At 31.8% G+C, this 26507-nt stretch overlaps 1 protein-coding gene across 1 annotated transcript in view; it reads left to right on the top strand.

Annotated features, from left to right (window-relative positions):
• The window catches only part of LOC111629866 (D-ribitol-5-phosphate cytidylyltransferase-like), a 35084-nt gene extending 23158 nt beyond the window's left edge, over positions 1–11926 (top strand). The window contains exons 5-7 of the mRNA XM_023373776.1: positions 2396–2493; positions 8881–9030; positions 11801–11926. Of these exons, the coding sequence (XP_023229544.1) occupies positions 2396–2493; positions 8881–9030; positions 11801–11926 (374 nt within the window). The remainder of the gene's footprint in view (positions 1–2395; positions 2494–8880; positions 9031–11800) is intronic.
• The last annotated feature ends 14581 nt before the right edge of the window (positions 11927–26507 follow it).

Below are 26507 nucleotides of genomic sequence, written 5' to 3'. Positions count from 1 at the left end.
CTATTGCAAAAGTTCCTAAGCAATGTGGGCTGGGGTGCTAGTGGCAATTCATAACCAAACTTTTTGAAAACCTGGCAAATATATAATGAAGGTGGACCCAGATATGGAATGTCAGGTGTCACAAAAACCAATTCTTTTCTACGATTCAAAGTGGATCACAGAAATAAAATTACTTTGACCCAGTTGACTAGATGGTTAAACTTGGCTAAAGAATATCCAGCACTGCAAACTGCCAATTTAACAAGGGAGAACTTTTCATCTATAAACAGTTGGGTGGAAAGATATAAGAAAGCCCTGCGTGTGAGCACTATAATAGTTGAATTTTCATACCTGGGGGTTGAAAAGCTATGGAATGGATGATGTATAGCAGCACATCAAATTTATGAAAAGAAAATCCCATTGGAGATCTGTGTACAAATAGATCTAAAAAAAAAAAAAACTTTGCATCTTTCTCATCCTCTTTAATAAACAAAATAGTCAGAAAAATGGCTGACAGCAATTGTATAAAGTCTAGTAACTTTTCATCAGAGCCTTGCATAACATACCATAAATATAGAAGAGGATAATGTATGGTAAGAGGAAATGTAAAAATTTTGAACTCTATGTTTCACATGATTAATTCAGCTAAAATAGTCGAGAGATGTGAGCCCATGGACACTCCCTGCTTTTGTAAATAAATGTTACCATTGAAACAAAAATAATTTCTTTCTGTAATTAGTAAAAGTGTCTCCTTCAGTCCCAATATCTGTGATATGGGACAACCATTCTCAATCAGTAAGGTGCTTGCAAGCATGACTGTTCAAAATGGGGCACTGACCAGTGTCCAATTTTGAAGCAGTTGCCCAAGACAAGACAACTACTAGAATGCTCAGCCTCTGTCTTGTGGAACATCGTGAAGATGTTGTACATAATAGGTGTTGTACATAACAGAATTGCTAAAAAAGTGATAGAAGATAAATTTGATCTGCTTTGGTCGCAAACTTCACTACTAAAATGCTCTGGGGATCAAAGAACACTATTCATATGGAAATCCCTTTTCTTTGCATCAATGTCACTGTACAACTCTCCCACACTTGACATACCAGAGCTGTGGATAACACAGTTTAAGCTTCTAAACTCATAAGTCACACATTTTACAAAAAAACACCTAACATCATCAACAATGCTGATGTATATTTATTTATTTTTGTATTTTAATTCAGTAACTTTTGTTAATGTTATTCCTTTGTATATCCTGGTTATTTTTGTAATATTGTATAATTTTGTAATTTATATATATATATAATTTAAGTTCCATACTTGTGTGTGAAAAACAATTTTGAAAGAATGTTTGTCACTGTTTGTGTTTTATTTTTCAAATTCAAATGTTCTGTTTTTTATGAATGATATTGCCTGAATAGGACAATTATATACAATGTGGTGGAGTCAGTAAACAAATAGTTCGACTCTGACTTAGGAAAATTTGAAATGAGCGATTCCAACTCTGACCTGTCACATTACAATTCCTTTTATAAAGACAATACCATTAGGTATCCAAATATTTTTATTTAAAATTTCTCTGTAAAACTTGTACTGAAATTGATGGTGAGAATCAAAAAATGGATATAATGAATTTACCTTGGAAAACTTTTGAGTACATAAAGAAACATACATTTTAATCAGCCAAATAAATTCCACTTTTGTTAGTTAATTATAAAAAATTGATTTAAATTTAATCATTTCAAAGAAAAGATTTAAATACAATAAATGAAAAAAAAACAACAATTTGATTAATGAATGACATAATAAATTGATTTGCAAAATAGTTTCTGTTGATCAAGCTACTACAAGAGTAGTTCAATCCAACTGACTGTTGACTAAACTATATTGTAGAATTTTAAAATATGAATTTCAGAAAAAATATACCAGTCGTCTTAAACCAATGCTTACAATCCCCAAGAAAATAAACTGGTAAATAAGCTGGAACAAGCCTGTTAATTACATTTTGCTGTTTTCACTTCCTCCTTTAGTTTGTTGCAGTTAGATTCTGATCTAGGTTTTATTTTTTGTTGTGTTTCTATTGACTGTTTTAAGACCAAATTTGTTTCAATTTTTATTTAATAATTTTACTTGTGATTTTTAATTTTTAATGCTTAACTGTTGAATGCAAACTGCTAAGTTCCTTGATTAGTTTGGCATTTCATTCTTAGATTTTTAGAATATTTAGATATCAATGTATTTGAAGATGATACAAATTTTACTTCAAAAAGATTTATATATTAAAAATTTTGTCTTATATTTTGCCATGGTTTGATTTTATTTAGAGTTTATCAAAATTGCTATACAATTTATTATTTTAAGTTATAATTGTAGAAGAAATTTATTTGATAATTTCTAAAATTTTTTAAAATTTCAGATAAATCAATAGAAGTTGTAATTATCCATGATGGTGTGAGACCTGTTATACCAGAAACAATTTTAGAAGAAGTAGTTATGGCTGCCAAAACTTATGGTGTAAGTTTCAGGAGTTTTATCAGAAAATCAACATGATTCTCTTTATATTAAAATTTGAATCAGTGAAAAATTATTGTTTGGATAAAAAGATTTTATACATTATTTATCAATACTCATGTGTTTTCAGGTTGATTATAAAATACCTTTTGATATTTGAGACTATGTATCTCTGGAAATATTTTGTCAAATAAACTGAAACTTTGGAAATACAGTTTATTATGGATATGTTTGAAGGCTTTGTAGCTGTAAGTTTTGTAGGCTTGTAGATTTTGTAGTGTATGTGATGAAATACTTTACTGATGAATATTTTATGATGAACAGTGAATAGAGGCTTTCCATAAATACTGCCCTACTGCCCAGCAACATCAGACATCTGCCCACTCTCTACCTTTGCTATTATACCTTTCAAAAATAAAACCCGACACAAAACTTAACGAGTGCCTGCCCAACAGTCTTGCAAATACTATAAAAGAATTGTTTTGTCAGTAAAATAAAAAAGGCTGGAATTCCAAGGGAGAGTTTCAAAGTTCGGAGGAATACTATCCGATCAGTATCTACCACTTGAGCGTCAATGTCAACGTCTCTCACACTCCGAAAAATTTCGAATTGTTACTTGAAGACAAGGGAAAATCAATCGTTATTTGCTATTTTTGTTGCTTCATTTTATGTTTGTTCAATGAAGTGTTTGTTATCCGAACATGTGTTCGTTGTCCAATCATAAAAATCTTTCGTGAAAGTGTTTGTTAACTGATCACCCACTGTATTCCAGTCTATAAAAAGACTCAGAGAGGCTCACTATTTCACAATTTTTAGTATTCTTGTTGTTTAGAGGTCTTCGAATATCAGGCATGTCTGCATGATGCAGGCAGGTCTGATATAAAAACATTACACATAGCTGACAGAATTTGAGAAAGGCTGCATCATCAGGCTAGAGAAAACAAGGTGGCTGTTTTGCTGAATTGCCCCCATCTGGACCATTCATTCTGATCTTCCTATTGAAGTGTTTGGGACAGTGGATATGTCAGGGTACACAAACACAACAACCAGGATACCCTAGCCAGATCACCAGGAGAAATGATTGTCTGATTATGAGCCAACTATGAATAACTACAACCAGTGCTGCAGTTTCTTTTACTTTGAGAGGTGCCAAGGCCAAGGATCCTTGCACCCCCCTCAAAGTAAAAGGAAAAGAAACACTAGTAAATTTTTCAAAAATATTTTCCTAATTAAAATTCATGTTTTATTTATATTGTATTGTATATTCTATTTCTATGCTACTTATGAATTAGCAGTCACATGAGGAAATTTTATTGGGTTTGCATTAAAAAATTTTTTTTATTCATTCATCTTGCCTCCTCTCAAGATTAAATCTTGAGTGTGCCTCTGGCTACAACAATATTTGTCCCATCCAGAGACAGGTGGAAACCTCTCTACAGAACCTCTCTCTTTCCATACCATTGGCTGGTGACAAGTAGACTATGAATGCATAACAATCACTATGCATTCTGCCATTAGAACCCAACATTTTCAGCTTCATTTGCAGTAGTGCCATGACAGAGAAGTTTAAGCAGCTATGGATTGGCAGCATATCATCTATAGTAATGAATTCTAGTTCCATTTGGGAATGGATGACAATTGTGTTGTATGGAGGACCACTGTGAGTGCTTCAGTCCTATCTTTACTGTTGAGTTAGCACACTGCATCACTGCTGGCTTACCTGACTGGGAAACTATTTTTTTATAAGTCAGTCAGTCTCCACTAGCAACAGTAGGAGAGGCATTGATGGCACAGTTGTATTTGCAAGAAATCATGTGCCCTCGTGTGTTGCCTTTTATGGCAAGTCTATAAACAGGTTTTTCTTTTCTTTTTTTTTTTTTAGCAATATAATGCTCACCTGCATACTGGTAGATTTTCCCAAGTGCATCTGCCATATTGTCACACTTCATTATCAGAGATTTGTCATCCATCAATCATTTGTGAAACCAGATGGACCCACCAGCTTTGACTGTGAGGGATCTGAGGCAGAAATTGCAACATTTACGGGTATATCTATTGAAAAATAGCATATAGTGCCTACATATTTCCATACTCATTCATATCTGTGCATGTATTTAGGCAAGAGGAGAATGTACAAAATACTAAAGGTTCTTTGAAATTATACTGCTGTTTTAAAGGAAATTGTACTTTTACTATGATATTATAATCACTTATTACCATTATTACATTTTCATTTGATTCCAATGCCTCCTTTTTTGTGTGTAACTTTTTGTCAATGAGTATAGTAGCAAATTTTAAGATTCAAGACCTTTCAGTAGAACAGCATTTAAGGACTTGTGGTCATTGGCAGATCAAGAAGAACCAAAAGAACTAACTTAAAAATTTTAAATATTTGAATAATTGTAAGTACCTTTTATTAACATATGCAAGATAATTTTATTGCTCCAGTGGTCTGATAAATCATATTTGCCATGGTAAGGCTAAGAACAGAAGGGGTTAATTAATTAAAAACAACATTTTGAAGTTTGAACAAATAAATTTTAATTTTTTATGTCAATAGAAAGGGTTTAAATTCCTGTAACACTTCTGTGGATCTGCCTCCTGCTTATGATGTAGTTTAAAAGATTACAATTTTGAAAACTAAAATTATATATATTTTTTGCAAATAATAAATAATAATTTATAACTACAATATTCATCATGAAGAGTTTTTCTTGTGTTTTGAAGATTTGAATTGTACAAAAGCTATGAACTGTGAACACACATAAGGATTAAATGATTTCAGGAATTCCATTTAGTAACAAAAATAGGAATTATACGACAAGAAAGATTGGATTTATCTTATCTACATTAGAATTTAATACAGTAATTATGGTTAATGAATAGTCTGTGTTCAGATTGTCATAAAAAATTTATTAAAATTATTAACTAGTTTTTGCTATAGAACCTAAACTAACAAAAAGCAAGGCCAAGAAAAACAATGCTTTTGTCATTCACTTGTTAAAGCTAATTTAGCAAGGAAAGCTGCTCATTGTGAATATCTTTATCAGTTATTAATAATTTAGACTTTTAATTAATTTAAACAATTTTTGTAATATCCCATCATTACAATTATCTGAACTTTCAAAATATGTTTTAAAGTAATTTTTGTTTTTTCATATATAATATTAAATGTATTTGTTTTATTTATGCAAATATTGAATATAAATTATTGTATTTTTAATTAGCTTTATTATTTTTTTAAATAATAGTAGCATTTAATTAGTTGAATTTTATTCTAACTGACAATACCTTGAATGTAATCGAGATGAAAGTTGATTATTACTCTTTTCAATAGTGTTTTCTTTATGCATTATATTGCATTATATTCTATATGCATATATAACTTCTTTGGAAAGATCAATAATTTAGAACTATTTATTAATAAACTTTTAAGAAACAAAACTTTATAAATTTATGTAATAACTTGCAGTTGATTTAAATGAATATTTAGTTCACTTAATAAATCAATTACTGCTTTCAAATGTATTTTTTATTTCTTAGTATATTTGAAGTAAAATGCATTAAAACTGAATGTTTTGCTAATAAAAACTTTAATACAAAAATTAAAATTCTAAATATTTCATATTATATACACTCAATTCTGTTTTTACATGGTAGATATATTCCTGAAAAATCTGTATAAAAGTATTATGTGAAAAAGGAAAATGGGAGATTTGTTCTAGACCTTATAAACTAATTAATATAATATAATGTATTTGAAAATAATATTTCAATTTTAATTAATAAATCAGAGTAGGGACAATTGTAACTTATCAGCAAAATTTAATAAAGTTAAATAAATTTAATAGCATTCATGCACATTTTATTTTTATTCCACTTTTTCAATTAAATATCCAAAATATCTCTAGATTTTAACACCAAATGGTATCCAAAAACTGTTTTGTATTTAAGGGATAAGTCAATGCAATACATTGGTGATCTGTCAAGGAGGGGATGTTGCAAGTGAGACTTTCTATGGAAAACTGGCCTTTATTTAGGTTTCGTTGAAAAACACCTATATGTAACAAACAGCCTTAAGTGCAAATTCAAAGAATTTTTTTTAAGAGCATAGAATTTAAAAAACAAATTACAGTCCCTGGCCAAATTATTAGACGCACTATAGTTTTTGTGTAAATCTTAATTATCAGCTAGTACAATTTGGTCTTTGAATATTTATTACTAATGAATTTAACCTGTAATGTACAGTTTACTTTATTACATAGGTGTTAACACAAATAAAACGTTATATTTATTGAAAATTTTTGTTTTTATTAACATAGTAAAAAAATACAAAATTGCCATTTAATTAAATTTTAGTATTTTGTTGAGCCACCTTTTGCAGCTATGAGAGCCTCAATCCGGTGCCGCATGCTGTCGATGCAAGACTGGACAATCTTCTGCATTTGTGAATGATGATTCCACACATGGATGATTTTTTCCAAAAGCTACATTTTGGTTGTGATGACTTCTTTGTCCATTTCCCTCTTCATGAGCTCCCACACATTTTCTATGAGGTTCATGTTGGGACTATTACCCGGCCAATCCAACAGAGGGATATTTTGCTCTTGTAGATATGTTTTCACAGACCTGGCTGTGTGGCAGGGAGCTCCATCTTGCATAAAAACCTGTGGCAGCAACCAATTTTGCAAGACTTCTTTATATTGGTCTTGCCTCATGGTGCCTTTTACTATGTACAGGCACCCAGTGCCCTTGCCACTAATGATGGACCAAATCACTACTTTCGTGCAGTGCTTAACAGTCTGAATGACACAGTCAGAATGAAATTTTTTCCCTCTACGACGACGGACAAAATGAGCTTTGTTGGCTAAAATTTCAAATGTGCTTTCATCTCTGATTTGGACCTGAGAAAACAAGAAAAAAATATCTTATGAATCAAGTACCTACTGTTAATTTGTCTATTTTATAGTAAATAATCTGTATAATGTTAAATTACCAATCTCCACGTCATCACACCACTGTTTGGCCCACTCCAAATGCTTTCTTTCATTGCAACTGTTAACTAGGGTTTTCTTGCTAGTCGGTAAGCCTTAAAATTCAGATCTTTCAATTTTCTGCGAACATGTGCTCAGAAGCATTCACGTTTGCATCTTCCAATTGAGATTTTATTGATTTAGTGGAAGCAAATCTGTTTTTTAAGCAAATTTTCTTAAGACGTCTTTCTGACCTTGAGGTGAAAATTGCCTTTCTGCCATATTTATGTTTTCTTTTTGGATTCAGATCTTGATCTGATTCAACTTGTTTTTTTTATAAGTAGTATGCTAGCTTCAGACACCTTCAACCTTCGTGAAATTTCACGGTTGGAATACATTTTTGTATTAATGAGGGCTTTTTTACGTGGTGAAAGGTCCCCCTTTTTGACCATGTCAAAAGATAACAATTTATCGTATCTGGTTGGTAAAAATACTACTATCGAAGAAAACAAACACTTGCATAATTGTATACCATGAAATAAATACAAGAGGTGAACAGAAACACGTCCACACATACCTTCCAATAAATTAATATTGTAATGAAATATAACAAAAATAGATATACAATGACATTAAAAAGATAAGTTTCGTTTATCAAAATTATGATTTATAAGATAGATCTACACCAGACCAAGTATAAAACATGTAAGTATGAAAAATCTGTAGTGCATCTAATAATTTGGCCAGGGACTGTATATATTTTTTCTTAGAATTAAAATTAAATTTAGAGATTAGAGATTTTAAAAAGGCATATTTAATTCTTAATAAAGCTTTTTCTGGGTTACAATTATGAGTATGAGTTTATTACTAGTTATTAATAACTAATTATATGGGTTCATCACATAGTTGGGCCTTTATTAAAACATGCAATGTTTTCCAGGATACATTTTGGCCTTTTAGAAGGTTCTCTTCAGCTGGTTGTTATTTGTGGAACCATGTTAGATCAAAACAAATTATGTAAAAAAGAGAATTGAATTTTTTCCAGTGTGTTAAATCAAAATTGAGTTTAAAAAACCATATAAAAAACAGAATTGGGTTTATATTGTTTTCCTCAGAAAAAAGTTTTAGATGATCTTCCTGCAATGTTAGCTGGTTGCCACTAGAAATTTGCTTAAAAACCATCAATTAATGACATCAAAACACTCAAGAGCATAGTAATCCATGGTCCAATTATCTTTTAAAAAAATAATAATATTATAATAATAAATAATTTTAACTAGCCAGAAAAAATATGATTGATTGACCCTAACTAAAACTATCAATAACTTGGAGAGAACACTGTTATAATTATTTATATAAACTTGTATTCAAAATATTATTTGTAGTAAGTACATATTTCAAGATACTTAATTTTTAGGCAGCTGGTGTAATAAGACCACTAGTATCAACAGTAATTTCGCAAGATAAAGAAAAGCTCTTAGATGTAGTTTTGGATAGAACAAAATACTATGCAAGTGAAATGCCTCAAGCCTTTACTTTTAATATGATACTAGATGCATATTCTAAGGTTAGTATTATTTAAATTTTTTAAGAACTATTTTAAATATAAAAACATTTTGGAAAAAGAAAGTTTAATATATAAAAATTTTAAGTATACTTCATAATTTATTTAATGTTTTTTAAATTTATGCATTAGAATGTTTTTTTTGTATTTAAGAATTATATTTTTTACTTTAATATTATCATAATAAAGCATGCAATTCCATTACTGCTTATATTTATGTCATTTTGTTATTCCAGAGAATTTGTAACCTAGCGAGTTTTTTTTATCATTTTATTATAAAATAGAAATGAATTCATTCACTAGAAAAAGTTTTTTTATCTATCCTGAAATGTTTGTTTTTTGGCATTTACAACATTATGGCATTGCATGCTTCATTATATAAATTTTAATATTATCTTATTTTAATAATTTGAATTACATTTTAAATTTATTAAATGTTTTTTTAGACATTTTTGTTTTCTATATAATGAAGTTTATCCAAATTTGATAATATTTGGTTCAATGGAATTAATCAATGCTTCTTTAACAGTGGGTGAAGTTTAATAATGGTAATATTTTTGATCCTACAAGTCATCTTTAGGCATGGACAGTTGAAAGTGGAATGCCAATGTTGGAAAGAAGATTGATGAGATAAGAATTTCATTTTCTGCTCACTGTGCCACTTTCTGTTCCCCTGTTAAAGGTGTATTGATTGATTCAGCTGAGTAATCACACTACCATCCTTATATAAGTATTTGGTTCAACTATACATATCTTTGTGGAACTGTGTTTTCGATAAAACTTTTTATTATTTATGAAAAATTTGGACTTGAACAAGTTTTTCTTTAGTTAATCACACTTTTTTAATGTAGTTATCATATTCATAAAATTATCTTTTTTTCATTATAATATTCTTTTGATATAATATGTACTGTAAGAATATCAATACTTATTTATTAGTTGAATATGTTATTTATTTATCAAACTTTGTTTTCAATAGAATGTTATTAAATCATGAATTATTAGAAAACATTAAATATAATGATGAAATTGGTAATGGTAATTAAATTATTGTACTAACCTTAAACAAATTTTGATATATAAACAATTGAACCTGTAATAATGGCTGTCTTTAAACAGAAGCCATTTTTTCAAAAACATTTCTTTTTTGAAATGCATACAAAAGAATCTCTAGACAATGGCCATTTTTCATGTCCATGTCAGTGGCCACTGTCCAGAGNAAAAGATGAAGAGAACAGGAGAAGTAAGCTGTTAGCATTATTTTGCCCGATATTAAAACTGAACATAATATATGTTGACGTAATTTACAATATTACATTTTCTCACACTTCTTCTTCCAGATATGCCCTAAATACTAAAATGAAAGGTCTGTAACAAGTACATACCTCGCTTTGCGACCTCATTGTTATACAGTGAGTGATCGGTTAACGAACATAATCCGTTCCGAGACTTTGTTCGCTATCCGAATTGTTCGTTAACCGATTATCGATTTACCATAGGTTTTAATGGGAGTTTAATTAATTCGTTCCGGAGGCCCCAAAAATAAAAAAGTATAAATCACTACAGTTTATTTGTGGAAATCAAATACAGTGGGTGATCGGTTAACAAACATAATCCGTTCCAAGACTTTGTGTGCTATCCGAATTGTTCGTTAACCAATTATCGATTTACCATAGGTTTTAATGGGAGTTTAATTAATTCGTTCTGGAGACCCCCAAAAATAAAAAATATATACTTTCTTACTGTTTATTTATATGTAATAATAAAAATACATACATACACAGTCTTGNGACAGAATTTGAGAAAGGCTGCATCATCAGGCTAGAGAAAACAAGGTGGCTGTTTTGCTGAATTGCCCCCATCTGGACCATTCATTCTGATCTTCCTATTGAAGTGTTTGGGACAGTGGATATGTCAGGGTACACAAACACAACAACCAGGATACCCTAGCCAGATCACCAGGAGAAATGATTGTCTGATTATGAGCCAACTATGAATAACTACAACCAGTGCTGCAGTTTCTTTTACTTTGAGAGGTGCCAAGGCCAAGGATCCTTGCACCCCCCTCAAAGTAAAAGGAAAAGAAACACTAGTAAATTTTTCAAAAATATTTTCCTAATTAAAATTCATGTTTTATTTATATTGTATTGTATATTCTATTTCTATGCTACTTATGAATTAGCAGTCACATGAGGAAATTTTATTGGGTTTGCATTAAAAAATTTTTTTTATTCATTCATCTTGCCTCCTCTCAAGATTAAATCTTGAGTGTGCCTCTGGCTACAACAATATTTGTCCCATCCAGAGACAGGTGGAAACCTCTCTACAGAACCCTCTCTCTTTCCATACCATTGGCTGGTGACAAGTAGACTATGAATGCATAACAATCACTATGCATTCTGCCATTAGAACCCAACATTTTCAGCTTCATTTGCAGTAGTGCCATGACAGAGAAGTTTAAACAGCTATGGATTGGCAGCATATCATCTATAGTAATGAATTCTAGTTCCATTTGGGAATGGATGACAATTGTGTTGTATGGAGGACCACTGTGAGTGCTTCAGTCCTATCTTTACTGTTGAGTTAGCACACTGCATCACTGCTGGCTTACCTGACTGGGAAACTATTTTTTTATAAGTCAGTCAGTCTCCACTAGCAACAGTAGGAGAGGCATTGATGGCACAGTTGTATTTGCAAGAAATCATGTGCCCTCGTGTGTTGCCTTTTATGGCAAGTCTATAAACAGGTTTTTCTTTTCTTTTTTTTTTTTTAGCAATATAATGCTCACCTGCATACTGGTAGATTTTCCCAAGTGCATCTGCCATATTGTCACACTTCATTATCAGAGATTTGTCATCCATCAATCATTTGTGAAACCAGATGGACCCACCAGCTTTGACTGTGAGGGATCTGAGGCAGAAATTGCAACATTTACGGGTATATCTATTGAAAAATAGCATATAGTGCCTACATATTTCCATACTCATTCATATCTGTGCATGTATTTAGGCAAGAGGAGAATGTACAAAATACTAAAGGTTCTTTGAAATTATACTGCTGTTTTAAAGGAAATTGTACTTTTACTATGATATTATAATCACTTATTACCATTATTACGTTTTCATTTGATTCCAATGCCTCCTTTTTTGTGTATAACTTTTTGTCAATGAGTATAGTAGCAAATTTTAAGATTCAAGACCTTTCAGTAGAACAGCATTTAAGGACTTGTGGTCATTGGCAGATCAAGAAGAACCAAAAGAACTAACTTAAAAATTTTAAATATTTGAATAATTGTAAGTACCTTTTATTAACATATGCAAGATAATTTTATTGCTCCAGTGGTCTGATAAATCATATTTGCCATGGTAAGGCTAAGAACAGAAGGGGTTAATTAATTAAAAACAACATTTTGAAGTTTGAACAAATAAATTTTAATTTTTTATGTCAATAGAAAGGGTTTAAATTCCTGTAACACTTCTGTGGATCTGCCTCCTGCTTATGATGTAGTTTAAAAGATTACAATTTTGAAAACTAAAATTATATATATTTTTTGCAAATAATAAATAATAATTTATAACTACAATATTCATCATGAAGAGTTTTTCTTGTGTTTTGAAGATTTGAATTGTACAAAAGCTATGAACTGTGAACACACATAAGGATTAAATGATTTCAGGAATTCCATTTAGTAACAAAAATAGGAATTATACGACAAGAAAGATTGGATTTATCTTATCTACATTAGAATTTAATACAGTAATTATGGTTAATGAATAGTCTGTGTTCAGATTGTCATAAAAAATTTATTAAAATTATTAACTAGTTTTTGCTATAGAACCTAAACTAACAAAAAGCAAGGCCAAGAAAAACAATGCTTTTGTCATTCACTTGTTAAAGCTAATTTAGCAAGGAAAGCTGCTCATTGTGAATATCTTTATCAGTTATTAATAATTTAGACTTTTAATTAATTTAAACAATTTTTGTAATATCCCATCATTACAATTATCTGAACTTTCAAAATATGTTTTAAAGTAATTTTTGTTTTTTCATATATAATATTAAATACTTCAAAAAGATTTATATATTAAAAATTTTGTCTTATATTTTGCCATGGTTTGATTTTATTTAGAGTTTATCAAAATTGCTATACAATTTATTATTTTAAGTTATAATTGTAGAAGAAATTTATTTGATAATTTCTAAAATTTTTTAAAATTTCAGATAAATCAATAGAAGTTGTAATTATCCATGATGGTGTGAGACCTGTTATACCAGAAACAATTTTAGAAGAAGTAGTTATGGCTGCCAAAACTTATGGTGTAAGTTTCAGGAGTTTTATCAGAAAATCAACATGATTCTCTTTATATTAAAATTTGAATCAGTGAAAAATTATTGTTTGGATAAAAAGATTTTATACATTATTTATCAATACTCATGTGTTTTCAGGTTGATTATAAAATACCTTTTGATATTTGAGACTATGTATCTCTGGAAATATTTTGTCAAATAAACTGAAACTTTGGAAATACAGTTTATTATGGATATGTTTGAAGGCTTTGTAGCTGTAAGTTTTGTAGGCTTGTAGATTTTGTAGTGTATGTGATGAAATACTTTACTGATGAATATTTTATGATGAACAGTGAATAGAGGCTTTCCATAAATACTGCCCTACTGCCCAGCAACATCAGACATCTGCCCACTCTCTACCTTTGCTATTATACCTTTCAAAAATAAAACCCGACACAAAACTTAACGAGTGCCTGCCCAACAGTCTTGCAAATACTATAAAAGAATTGTTTTGTCAGTAAAATAAAAAAGGCTGGAATTCCAAGGGAGAGTTTCAAAGTTCGGAGGAATACTATCCGATCAGTATCTACCACTTGAGCGTCAATGTCAACGTCTCTCACACTCCGAAAAATTTCGAATTGTTACTTGAAGACAAGGGAAAATCAATCGTTATTTGCTATTTTTGTTGCTTCATTTTATGTTTGTTCAATGAAGTGTTTGTTATCCGAACATGTGTTCGTTGTCCAATCATAAAAATCTTTCGTGAAAGTGTTTGTTAACTGATCACCCACTGTATTCCAGTCTATAAAAAGACTCAGAGAGGCTCACTATTTCACAATTTTTAGTATTCTTGTTGTTTAGAGGTCTTCGAATATCAGGCATGTCTGCATGATGCAGGCAGGTCTGATATAAAAACATTACACATAGCTGACAGAATTTGAGAAAGGCTGCATCATCAGGCTAGAGAAAACAAGGTGGCTGTTTTGCTGAATTGCCCCCATCTGGACCATTCATTCTGATCTTCCTATTGAAGTGTTTGGGACAGTGGATATGTCAGGGTACACAAACACAACAACCAGGATACCCTAGCCAGATCACCAGGAGAAATGATTGTCTGATTATGAGCCAACTATGAATAACTACAACCAGTGCTGCAGTTTCTTTTACTTTGAGAGGTGCCAAGGCCAAGGATCCTTGCACCCCCCTCAAAGTAAAAGGAAAAGAAACACTAGTAAATTTTTCAAAAATATTTTCCTAATTAAAATTNGATATTTTGCTCTTGTAGATATGTTTTCACAGACCTGGCTGTGTGGCAGGGAGCTCCATCTTGCATAAAAACCTGTGGCAGCAACCAATTTTGCAAGACTTCTTTATATTGGTCTTGCCTCATGGTGCCTTTTACTATGTACAGGCACCCAGTGCCCTTGCCACTAATGATGGACCAAATCACTACTTTCGTGCAGTGCTTAACAGTCTGAATGACACAGTCAGAATGAAATTTTTTCCCTCTACGACGACGGACAAAATGAGCTTTGTTGGCTAAAATTTCAAATGTGCTTTCATCTCTGATTTGGACCTGAGAAAACAAGAAAAAAATATCTTATGAATCAAGTACCTACTGTTAATTTGTCTATTTTATAGTAAATAATCTGTATAATGTTAAATTACCAATCTCCACGTCATCACACCACTGTTTGGCCCACTCCAAATGCTTTCTTTCATTGCAACTGTTAACTAGGGTTTTCTTGCTAGTCGGTAAGCCTTAAAATTCAGATCTTTCAATTTTCTGCGAACATGTGCTCAGAAGCATTCACGTTTGCATCTTCCAATTGAGATTTTATTGATTTAGTGGAAGCAAATCTGTTTTTTAAGCAAATTTTCTTAAGACGTCTTTCTGACCTTGAGGTGAAAATTGCCTTTCTGCCATATTTATGTTTTCTTTTTGGATTCAGATCTTGATCTGATTCAACTTGTTTTTTTTATAAGTAGTATGCTAGCTTCAGACACCTTCAACCTTCGTGAAATTTCACGGTTGGAATACATTTTTGTATTAATGAGGGCTTTTTTACGTGGTGAAAGGTCCCCCTTTTTGACCATGTCAAAAGATAACAATTTATCGTATCTGGTTGGTAAAAATACTACTATCGAAGAAAACAAACACTTGCATAATTGTATACCATGAAATAAATACAAGAGGTGAACAGAAACACGTCCACACATACCTTCCAATAAATTAATATTGTAATGAAATATAACAAAAATAGATATACAATGACATTAAAAAGATAAGTTTCGTTTATCAAAATTATGATTTATAAGATAGATCTACACCAGACCAAGTATAAAACATGTAAGTATGAAAAATCTGTAGTGCATCTAATAATTTGGCCAGGGACTGTATATATTTTTTCTTAGAATTAAAATTAAATTTAGAGATTAGAGATTTTAAAAAGGCATATTTAATTCTTAATAAAGCTTTTTCTGGGTTACAATTATGAGTATGAGTTTATTACTAGTTATTAATAACTAATTATATGGGTTCATCACATAGTTGGGCCTTTATTAAAACATGCAATGTTTTCCAGGATACATTTTGGCCTTTTAGAAGGTTCTCTTCAGCTGGTTGTTATTTGTGGAACCATGTTAGATCAAAACAAATTATGTAAAAAAGAGAATTGAATTTTTTCCAGTGTGTTAAATCAAAATTGAGTTTAAAAAACCATATAAAAAACAGAATTGGGTTTATATTGTTTTCCTCAGAAAAAAGTTTTAGATGATCTTCCTGCAATGTTAGCTGGTTGCCACTAGAAATTTGCTTAAAAACCATCAATTAATGACATCAAAACACTCAAGAGCATAGTAATCCATGGTCCAATTATCTTTTAAAAAAATAATAATATTATAATAATAAATAATTTTAACTAGCCAGAAAAAATATGATTGATTGACCCTAACTAAAACTATCAATAACTTGGAGAGAACACTGTTATAATTATTTATATAAACTTGTATTCAAAATATTATTTGTAGTAAGTACATATTTCAAGATACTTAATTTTTAGGCAGCTGGTGTAATAAGACCACTAGTATCAACAGTAATTTCGCAAGATAAAGAAAAGCTCTTAGATGTAGTTTTGGATAGAACAAAATACTATGCAAGTGAAATGCCTCAAGCCTTTACTTTTAATATGATACTAGATGCATATTCTAAGGTTAGTATTATTTAAATTTTTTAAGAACTATTTTAAATATAAAAACATTTTGGAAAAAGAAAGTTTAATATATAAAAATTTTAAGTATACTTCATAATTTATTTAATGTTTTTTAAATTTATGCATTAGAATGTTTTTTTTGTATTTAAGAATTATATTTTTTACTTTAATATTATCATAATAAAGCATGCAATTCCATTACTGCTTATATTTATGTCATTTTGTTATTCCAGAGAATTTGTAACCTAGCGAGTTTTTTTTATCATTTTATTATAAAATAGAAATGAATTCATTCACTAGAAAAAGTTTTTTTATCTATCCTGAAATGTTTGTTTTTTGGCATTTACAACATTATGGCATTGCATGCTTCATTATATAAATTTTAATATTATCTTATTTTAATAATTTGAATTACATTTTAAATTTATTAAATGTTTTTTTAGACATTTTTGTTTTCTATATAATGAAGTTTATCCAAATTTGATAATATTTGGTTCAATGGAATTAATCAATGCTTCTTTAACAGTGGGTGAAGTTTAATAATGGTAATATTTTTGATCCTACAAGTCATCTTTAGGCATGGACAGTTGAAAGTGGAATGCCAATGTTGGAAAGAAGATTGATGAGATAAGAATTTCATTTTCTGCTCACTGTGCCACTTTCTGTTCCCCTGTTAAAGGTGTATTGATTGATTCAGCTGAGTAATCACACTACCATCCTTATATAAGTATTTGGTTCAACTATACATATCTTTGTGGAACTGTGTTTTCGATAAAACTTTTTATTATTTATGAAAAATTTGGACTTGAACAAGTTTTTCTTTAGTTAATCACACTTTTTTAATGTAGTTATCATATTCATAAAATTATCTTTTTTTCATTATAATATTCTTTTGATATAATATGTACTGTAAGAATATCAATACTTACTTATTAGTTGAATATGTTTTTTATTTATCAAACTTTGTTTTCAATAGAATGTTATTAAATCATGAATTATTAGAAAACATTAAATATAGTGATGAAATTGGTAATGGTAATTAAATTATTGTACTAACCTTAAACAAATTTTGATATATAAACAATTGAACCTGTAATAATGGCTGTCTTTAAACAGAAGCCATTTTTTCAAAAACATTTCTTTTTTGAAATGCATACAAAAGAATCTCTAGACAATGGCCATTTTTCATGTCCATGTCAGTGGCCACTGTCCAGAGGTTTTATTTTTATATTATATATTAGTATAAATCACTACAGTTTATTTGTGGAAATCAAATACAGTGGGTGATCGGTTAACAAACATAATCCGTTCCAAGACTTTGTGTGCTATCCGAATTGTTCGTTAACCAATTATCGATTTACCATAGGTTTTAATGGGAGTTTAATTAATTCGTTCTGGAGACCCCCAAAAATAAAAAATATATACTTTCTTACTGTTTATTTATATGTAATAATAAAAATACATACATACACAGTCTTGTGTTTTTATTAGTCATGTTTTTTCCATTTGAAAGGGTTAAAGAATCTGTCTAATATCGATTGCTTTTCTCTCTTCTTCAGGATTTTTCGTAAGTAATTAATAGCATTGCAATTGTAGAAATCCCCAAGCCTCAACTTGGTTTGGATGCCATTCTAAGACCATTGTTCTGACATCCTCCCACTTCTTCATAGGATCTTTAATAACAGATATCAGCATTAATCCTTTTTTTTCAGAAGAAATCTCGCCAAGTTTCTTGGTGTTCTTCATTCAAGAGTTCTTGGCGTTCTTCTGTCGTCAGATTCGTTTCAGGTTCCATTATGAACTCTTCAATGTTCTTTATTTCTCAGATGTGATTTTTGTTACTTTAGCTGCTTGAATCTTCTTGATTATATAGTATCTTTCTTAGATAAGATGCAACTGTGCCCTAATGTAGATTTGTTCAAGCCCTACTGCCCAGCAACATAAGACATCTGTCCACTCTCTACCTTTGCTATTATACCTTTCAAAAATAAAACCCGACACAAAACTTAACGAGTGCCTACCCGACAGTCTTGCAAATACTATAAAAGAATTGTTTTGTCAGAAAAATAAAAGGCTGGAATTACAAGGGAGAGTTTCAAAGTTTGGAGGAATACTATCCAATCGGTATATACCGGCTTGAGCATTGATGTCGACTCTCCCACACTTTGAAAAGTTTCAAATTGTTGACCAAAGACAAGGGAAGACCAATCGGTATTCATTATTTTACGTCACTTCTTCTTGTGTTTGTTCTGTGGAGTGTTCGTTATCCGATCATGTGTTCGTTGTTCGAACATAAAAATCTTTCTCGAAAATGTTCGTTATCTAATCTGTTCATTAACAGATCACCCACTGTATTTAACTTGTTATATTACAATACTCAAACTAATATTCAGCAAGACTATTACAAGAAACTACAAAAGCAAACATTTTTATCCATGTTGAATAGTCATCATCAGGCTAAAAAATATTCACAGTTTGAATGCAACTGTTAGAACAAACAATTAAAACAGAAGAATTACTTAAGATATGTGATTGCCACCCATGTGCTAAAAATGGAATGATGTAAGAGAGAGAGGGGGAGGGTTGTAAAACTAAACATTGTCGAACAACTTCCACATAGGGATGGAGTCTACTTCTGTAAAGTTGATAGTTGCATATTTTCTTGCTGCATTGTAAATTTCTAACAGTTATAAATATTCTTTGTGGAAGGTGTGCTCAGTTGAAATGTACCTCAGTGTTGGAGTTGATGGTGAAGATTGTTAATGCTGTGGCAAGCCCTTTAATGATGGAAGTCTGATGTTCTTTGAGGCAAGTGTTTAAAGGTTGTCCTGTAGCACCTATGTATTTTAAGTTGTGGCTGGCTCTATGATCCATAATGGGAATATCATATTCATCAGATGGTCTTTAGATTGTGGAGGAGGGTAAAAACGAAGGACTTCTTCTGAAAGCTAAGCAGAAGTTATTATTTTTGGCAATCTCCTTGTAAAGGATGGTCAGTCTTTTGTTGTAACAGCTTTTTGTTGTATACAGTCTTGTTACAGGAACAATTATTGGACATGACAGTAGTGGTGGCAGAAAGAAGATGAATTAGACATTTGATAGTGTTTGGAGAATAGCTATGTTGTATGGCATACTGAGTGATAGTTTGGAGTTCCTTATTTGTGTCTTGAGCATCGGATAAATGGGTTATTTTATAAAATTAGGGAATTGAAGCTGGTCATCTTGATGAGATGGCAGGGATGAAAATTGGATGGTGTTTAAGCTTCCTGTAGACTTTAGTTGATATACATCCATTGGATATTGGATATTGGCTCTTCTTACTCACTGTCCTGTTCCAAGTGGAGACAAAGGCTGTAGGTTGATGTTGATTTTATGTATGAAATCTTGAATACAGTTTTGTACTGTCAAAAGATAAGAATTTTGTTGATGTAATGTGCATAAAGGAGAATATGGTGGTCAAAGGTGAGAACGATGGAGGCTTCAAGATGTCAAATGACTAGTTTGCAAAGAGTGCAAGAGAGGCATACCTCTGCAGAAAAGTCATGTCCCAAAAGTAAAAAAGGAAATGTGGCATAAGAGATCAGCAAGCTCTAGGATGTTGAGCTGGTGCTTAGCAGAGTCTTGAACATAACTAAGAAGGAAGTTGTATAGAGAACAGGGCAACCTTTAAACACCTGCCTCAAAGAACATTGAACTTTCATCATTAAAGTGCTTGCCACCACAACATTAGCAACCTTCACCATCCTGTTTTCGAAAAATTCATACTGTTAAATTTCTCTCCTGTCATTACCTATGTGTGTGACAATGATTTGTTATATGTCCTTTGTATGTTTATTTTTCTAACGAATAAATGGCCATGGGGTGGCGTCTCTATCAAGCCTGCCACTTTTTGGTTTGTGTGACTTTGAAACCGACCAAAGTAGTTGTGTATGATTTATACTTACTTGTAAGGTATCCTAGTCTCCATTTGTAAACACATAAGTGATATATTTAACAGGTTATGGGCCCAGACACAGGTATTTACTGAGTGAATAGTGAGACAAAGTTTTATTTTACGTAGCAGGTTTATTTAGCATACTTGTGCAAAAACAAAGACAAGATGGCCGACAGCATGAAAACAGTCATCACAAAGTTGAACAGGAATAATTATCCAGCCTGAAGGTTTAAAATGGAGCTGCTACTTATTGACAGTGACTTATAGGATATTGTATGCAATCCACCACCTGAGCCACAGATGAATGAATGGAAACAAAAAGATGGAAAAGCAAGAAATAAAATCGGTCTCATGGTGGAAGATTCGCAATTACAGCTCATCAGAAAAGCAAAAACTTCAAAAGAAATGTGGGAATCGTTAGAAAAAACGCCATCAAAGGTCAACACTTACACAAAAAGTAAGTTTTTATAAGAAATTATTTCACTTAAAATATGAAGAGGAGCAGGATATGGAAAAACAGTTAAGTACTATAGAGGACTTAGTAGATGAGTTAACTGCTTTTTGATTTGTTTGAAATGAGTGATAGACTCATAGGAATTCTTATGTTGGGAAGTTTGCCTGATAATTATAATACATTAACGACTGCTCTTGAGGCAAGAGCAGTTACAGACCTCACTCTTGAATTTGTAAAGATTAAGATCATGGAAGAGTATGAGAAGCAATCAAGAGGATCATTTGGACATACCATGAATATGGATGAAGCCACAGCTTTGAAAACAATGGTCTGTAAATAGAAAACCAGATGTTACTATTGTGGGGTCCCCATTTGAAAAGGGACTGTCCTGAATTGAGCAGAGGAAAGAAAAAGAAAGAACACAAAGTAAAATCAACTGATGTCCAGGAAGAGTCTGATCCATTGGACAATGATGAAACATATGAATGCCACTCTACATGTGTGAGCACACAAAACATGCCATTAGGTATGAAACAACGTCTTGCTGTGAAGACTACAAGGGATTGGTATGTTGATTCAGCTGCAACAACTGACATGACAAACAACAGGAATTTCTTCAGAAAATTGAACAATAACAACAGTGAAATTGTTTATGTGGCTGATGAAAGAGAAGTGTCTACAAGTGGAGTTGGACATGGTGAACTAGTTTGTGATGAAGGTAGTTCAATTGGCAAGTTAAAATTAGATAATGTGTTATATGTACCACAACTAAATGGAATTTATTGTTGGTCTTAAAAATGATGCAAAGAGTGATGTGTGTTTCGAAGCAAAACATTGCAGTGCTACATAAAATGAGATGGCAAGACACATGCAAAGGCTGAGCTTCAGGGATCACTATTTGTGTTGAGCCAACACAATGCCTTACAAGTGTTATCCATGCCCAAGAAGCATTGTATGCTTCTGTGGCACTTGAGGTGTGGCCACTGTGATCCATCTGTAATGCATTATATGGCTGCCAAAAGTGTTGAGGGTGTGTCAATTAATGAGTGTGGGTGCACTGTGGGATGCGAAAGTTGTATGAAAAATAAAACGCTGCAGAAACCATTTCCAAAAGAATCGATGAATAGAAGTAGTACAAAGCTTGAGCTATTGCACAGTGACTTGTGTGGACCCATGCAAGTGAGAACCCCTGGTGGAAATAGATATAACATAATGATTATAGATGATTATGTGGTTATACCAAAGTTTATCTGTTGAAGCACAAGTCTGAGGTTAATGTAAAAATAAAGGAATATGTAAACTATGTTGAAACACAAATGGGATACAAGATAAAAAAGTTCCAATCTGATAGAGAGACTGAGTACATGAATGAAGACCTGCTTAAATTTTTCAAGGAACGTGGTATTAAAGTTCAGACCACAGCACCAGATTGCCCTCAACAGAATGGCAAGGCAGAATGGAAACATCGCTGTTTTTGTGAAATGGTAAGACAAGACTGCATGATGCAGGATTAGGAAAATACTACTGGGGTGAGGCATTAATAACGGCAAATCATATCCAGAACAAATTACCATTGAAAAGGGACCCAATGACACCATATGAGAAATGCCAAGGTAAGAAGCCAAATATTGAGTACTTCTGCCATTTTGGATGTATTGCTTACACAAGAGATACTTTTGGAGTAAGAAAGAAACTGGATGTAAAGGCAACTGAAACAAGATTTGTGGGATATGAAAGTGACAGCAACGCATATTGATTGCTGGATATCATAACCAAGAAAATAAGTTGTTACATTGTCTTCATAGATGGAGATCCACATGATAACATGGGCTCAACCAACAATTCATCCCTCCCACATTACCACAGTGAAGACGAAAGCAAAAGCGAAGTGGAAGTTAACCTAAATGAAAGAGCCATCTTTAACAAGCAATCTGAGGACAATCTGCCACTCTGTCACTGTATGAGAAACAACAAAGATCATCCCCCAGACAGATTGATTGAGGCAGTGCAAAATATGGTTGTTTCTGAACCGAAAACCTACAATAAAGCTGTCAATGGAAAAGATGCAAATGAGTAGATAAAGGCAATGGATGTAGAGATTTGTGCACTCAAGAAAAATGGAACATGGGTGTTGGCCAAACCACCATCAGAAGCAAATGTTGTTGGAAGCAAGTGGATATATAAAATTAAACATGATTCACATGGTAAACCGACAAGATTTGTACAAAGCCTGTATGGTAGTACAAGGCTTCAGTCAAAAATATGGGGAAGATTATGACTAGGTGTTTGCTCCAGTGGCAAAGCCAATAACCCTTAGGATCTTGCTCAGTTTAGCAGCTAAACATAAAATGCATGTGAATCACTATGACATTGAGACAGCTTTCTTGAATGGCGACCTACACCATACAGTGTACAGTACATGCAGCAGCCTAAAAGCTACAACACAGAGGAACCGGGCAAAGTTTGCAAGCTTGTGAAGAACCTTTATGGATTGTAGCAAGGAGCTACTGAGTGTAACAGAAATGCATGAAGTACTGACTGAATGCAGCTTTGCGCAGAGCATAAATGACCCTTGTCTGTACACCGGAAAAAGATGCTATGAAACAATGTACATCATTGTATATGTTGATGATGTAATTGCAGCATCAACCTTCAAAGAAGTGTTAGATTGGCTTGAAGTGGAAACTAACAAATATTTTCACATGAAAAACCTCGGAAATATTGATCATTATCTTGGAATCAAATTTGATCAAGATGGTGATGGAATATTCCATTTAAATCAAAAACATTTTATAACTGACAAACTAGTAAAATTTGGACTCCAAGGTGCAAAAACCAGCAAGATTCCTGGATATTTCAAAATTAAAGAGAGGGGACCAAGAATGGAAAGTAACAAACTGTACCTCAAGAGTATAGGTAATTTACTGTACCTTGCATCTAACACTGCCCAGATATATTGGTGGTAGTTTCCATCCTCGCCAAATGTACTAAGGAACCAAGAGAAGCTGACTGGAATGAGGTGAAGATGGTGTTTCGATATCTGAAGGGAACAGCTGATTGGAAATTGAAATTGGATGAGAAGAGCCACACTAGAAACACACTACAATGCTTCGTCAACTCAGACTGGGCAGGCGATAACACAGATCAAAAGTCGCATACGGGGTAGGTCTTTAAATATCAAGACTGTCCTGTATCCTGGTACAGTAAAAAGCAAAGCAATGTGACACTGTCCTTACTGAAGCTGAGTACATTGCACTTTGTGAGGTTGCTTGGCTGAAGCGAGTGTTTCTGGACCTTGGGGAAACCATCGATAAGAAAGTAACTATGTACAAGGATAACCAAAGTTGTATGAGAATGATCATGTGAGTCAATGTACAAAGCATATTGATGTCAAATATCATTTTGTAAGAAATGAAGTGAAGAATGGGAATGTATGTATTATGTACTGCCCTACCAATGAAATTTTAGCAGACATTTTAACAAAATCAGTGTGTACTGGAAAGCACGTTAAATGTGCTAGACCACTTGGACTCGATGACTTTAAGCAAAATGGGACAAATCATTGAGGGGGGGTGTTAAATTTCTCTCCAGTCATTAACTATGTGTATGGCAATGATTTGTTATATGTCCTTTGTATGTTTATTTTTCTAATGAATAAATGGCCATGGGATGGCGTCTCTATCAAGCCCGCCACTTTTTGGTTTAGTGTGACTTTGAAACTGACCATTGAAACTGACCAAAGTAGTAATGTATGATTTGTCCAAAGTAATCATATACTTGCTTGTAAGGTATCCTAGTCTCCATTTGTAAACACATAATTGATACATTTAAAGCATACTATTCAAAATTTTCCTGGACTTGATCATCTGTGGCTTTCTTTTGCACAGTAGCTTTGGCAAGTTTGGTTTTTATCATTTAGGACAAACATGCCATAAAATGCATTTCCCCAAAACCACAAGGGCAAATATGAAGACTCCACAGATGGTAGAAACTTTCCTTACATNATTTCATCTCTTCTAAATCTCTGAGCAGCAGATGCAGCAGCTGCAGCTGTTATTTCAGCTCGTTCTCTATCCTCTGAAAATGGATATTCAGGTGCCCAACCATCTGAGAATATAGGATGGTAATTTCCTTCATATCCTTTCCATTGATCTCTACATTAAAAAAAAAAAAAAAAATTAAAAAAAATTATAAAAAACTTATAATAATGAATAACGTAATTTAAAATTAATTATTATGTCTTGGTATTATCTGTATTAAATGCTTATTTCATGTAGCCAATCATTTAAATTTACCACAAATGAACATTTATGTTAAATTTAAATAATTGGCTATCTGAAATAAATATTTAATACAGATAATAATATGGAGCCAGAAACCCATGAGATAATATTTGTTTATAGCCTTGGTGTATATAGAAATAAATATTAAATTTTTATTGAAGATTGAATTGAGAAAATTCAATAAGTTTTATTGAATTTTCTCAATTCATTTTATAGTAAATATGGCTAAATGAAATTCATTCATCATAACTACATCATGTGAAAAAAAAACTTAGGGAGATTAACTATACTTAATGTTCAATACATAAAAAGATATCTTCAAAAAATTTCAATAAAACTAATAAAAATAGCAACAAGAGCTGCAAATGCAGAAATTCCTTATTTATTTCATTGTTTATTGTGAAAATTATGCATAAACTTATGTAAAAGTTATAAATCTAAATAAACTATAAACTATTAATTTAATTTGAAGCTGATATTTATCAAAAAGTACATTATGTTTTCTTGATTCTAATGTGCCATCAAATCTAATGCACACCCAATTTTATAAATGACAAAACCTAAAAAGTTAGCATGCAAATGAAATGCACATCCTACCTATATCACCAAACATGCAGCCACAGGAAGTTAATACAGTAGAGTGTCGATTATCCGAAAGTCAATTGTCCAAAAGAATTCCATTTGGCAAATTTAAATTTTTGCCAGTGCTGTGGTGCTGCAATCTTTGGCTATGTCTTGGGCTTGTCAAATATTTTATGTTTTTGATACTAAATTAACTTCTGAAGTATATATTTTTATTGTTTTTATATTTTTCAATATATTTATTTTGTTTGTACAAAATAAAGAAATAATTTTCAATGATACAATAGTCACGATTATTACTTTAAAAAGTTTATGTTAGGCTTAACATCGACGAAAATTCAACGCGAAGCGACACACAACAGAGAAAAATTTCAACATGGGATAGGTTAATATATTTTTTCATACATAATCGGTTATCTGAAATATTGATTTTCCGAACAACCCCAGTCCCCAATTGATTTGGATAATCGACGCTCTACTGTATATTCAAACAGCAAAATAAATGCATTTTTGAAAAGTTTTTTTTATTGTCACTTTAAAGTGCTTCATAATGTTTACATTTCCAAATAAATTCATTTATGACTCTGTTAAGGGTATAGAGAATCTACAGAATAACAAAATTAGTCAATCAAAAGCTTTATAATAATGTTTTAGACAGTTATAAAAACAAAACAAAGTACTTTCTCAATACTCATTAAGCTGCAAGAACACTTTCTGGAATACACATG

This window comes from Centruroides sculpturatus, unplaced genomic scaffold (assembly GCF_000671375.1).
Source record: "Centruroides sculpturatus isolate CEXI.00-Female unplaced genomic scaffold, Cexi_2.0 scaffold548, whole genome shotgun sequence".
NCBI classification, from domain to species: domain Eukaryota; kingdom Metazoa; phylum Arthropoda; class Arachnida; order Scorpiones; family Buthidae; genus Centruroides; species Centruroides sculpturatus.
The sequence above is the reverse complement of the archived record's forward strand: the minus strand, read 5'-3'. Positions and strand labels throughout refer to the sequence as shown.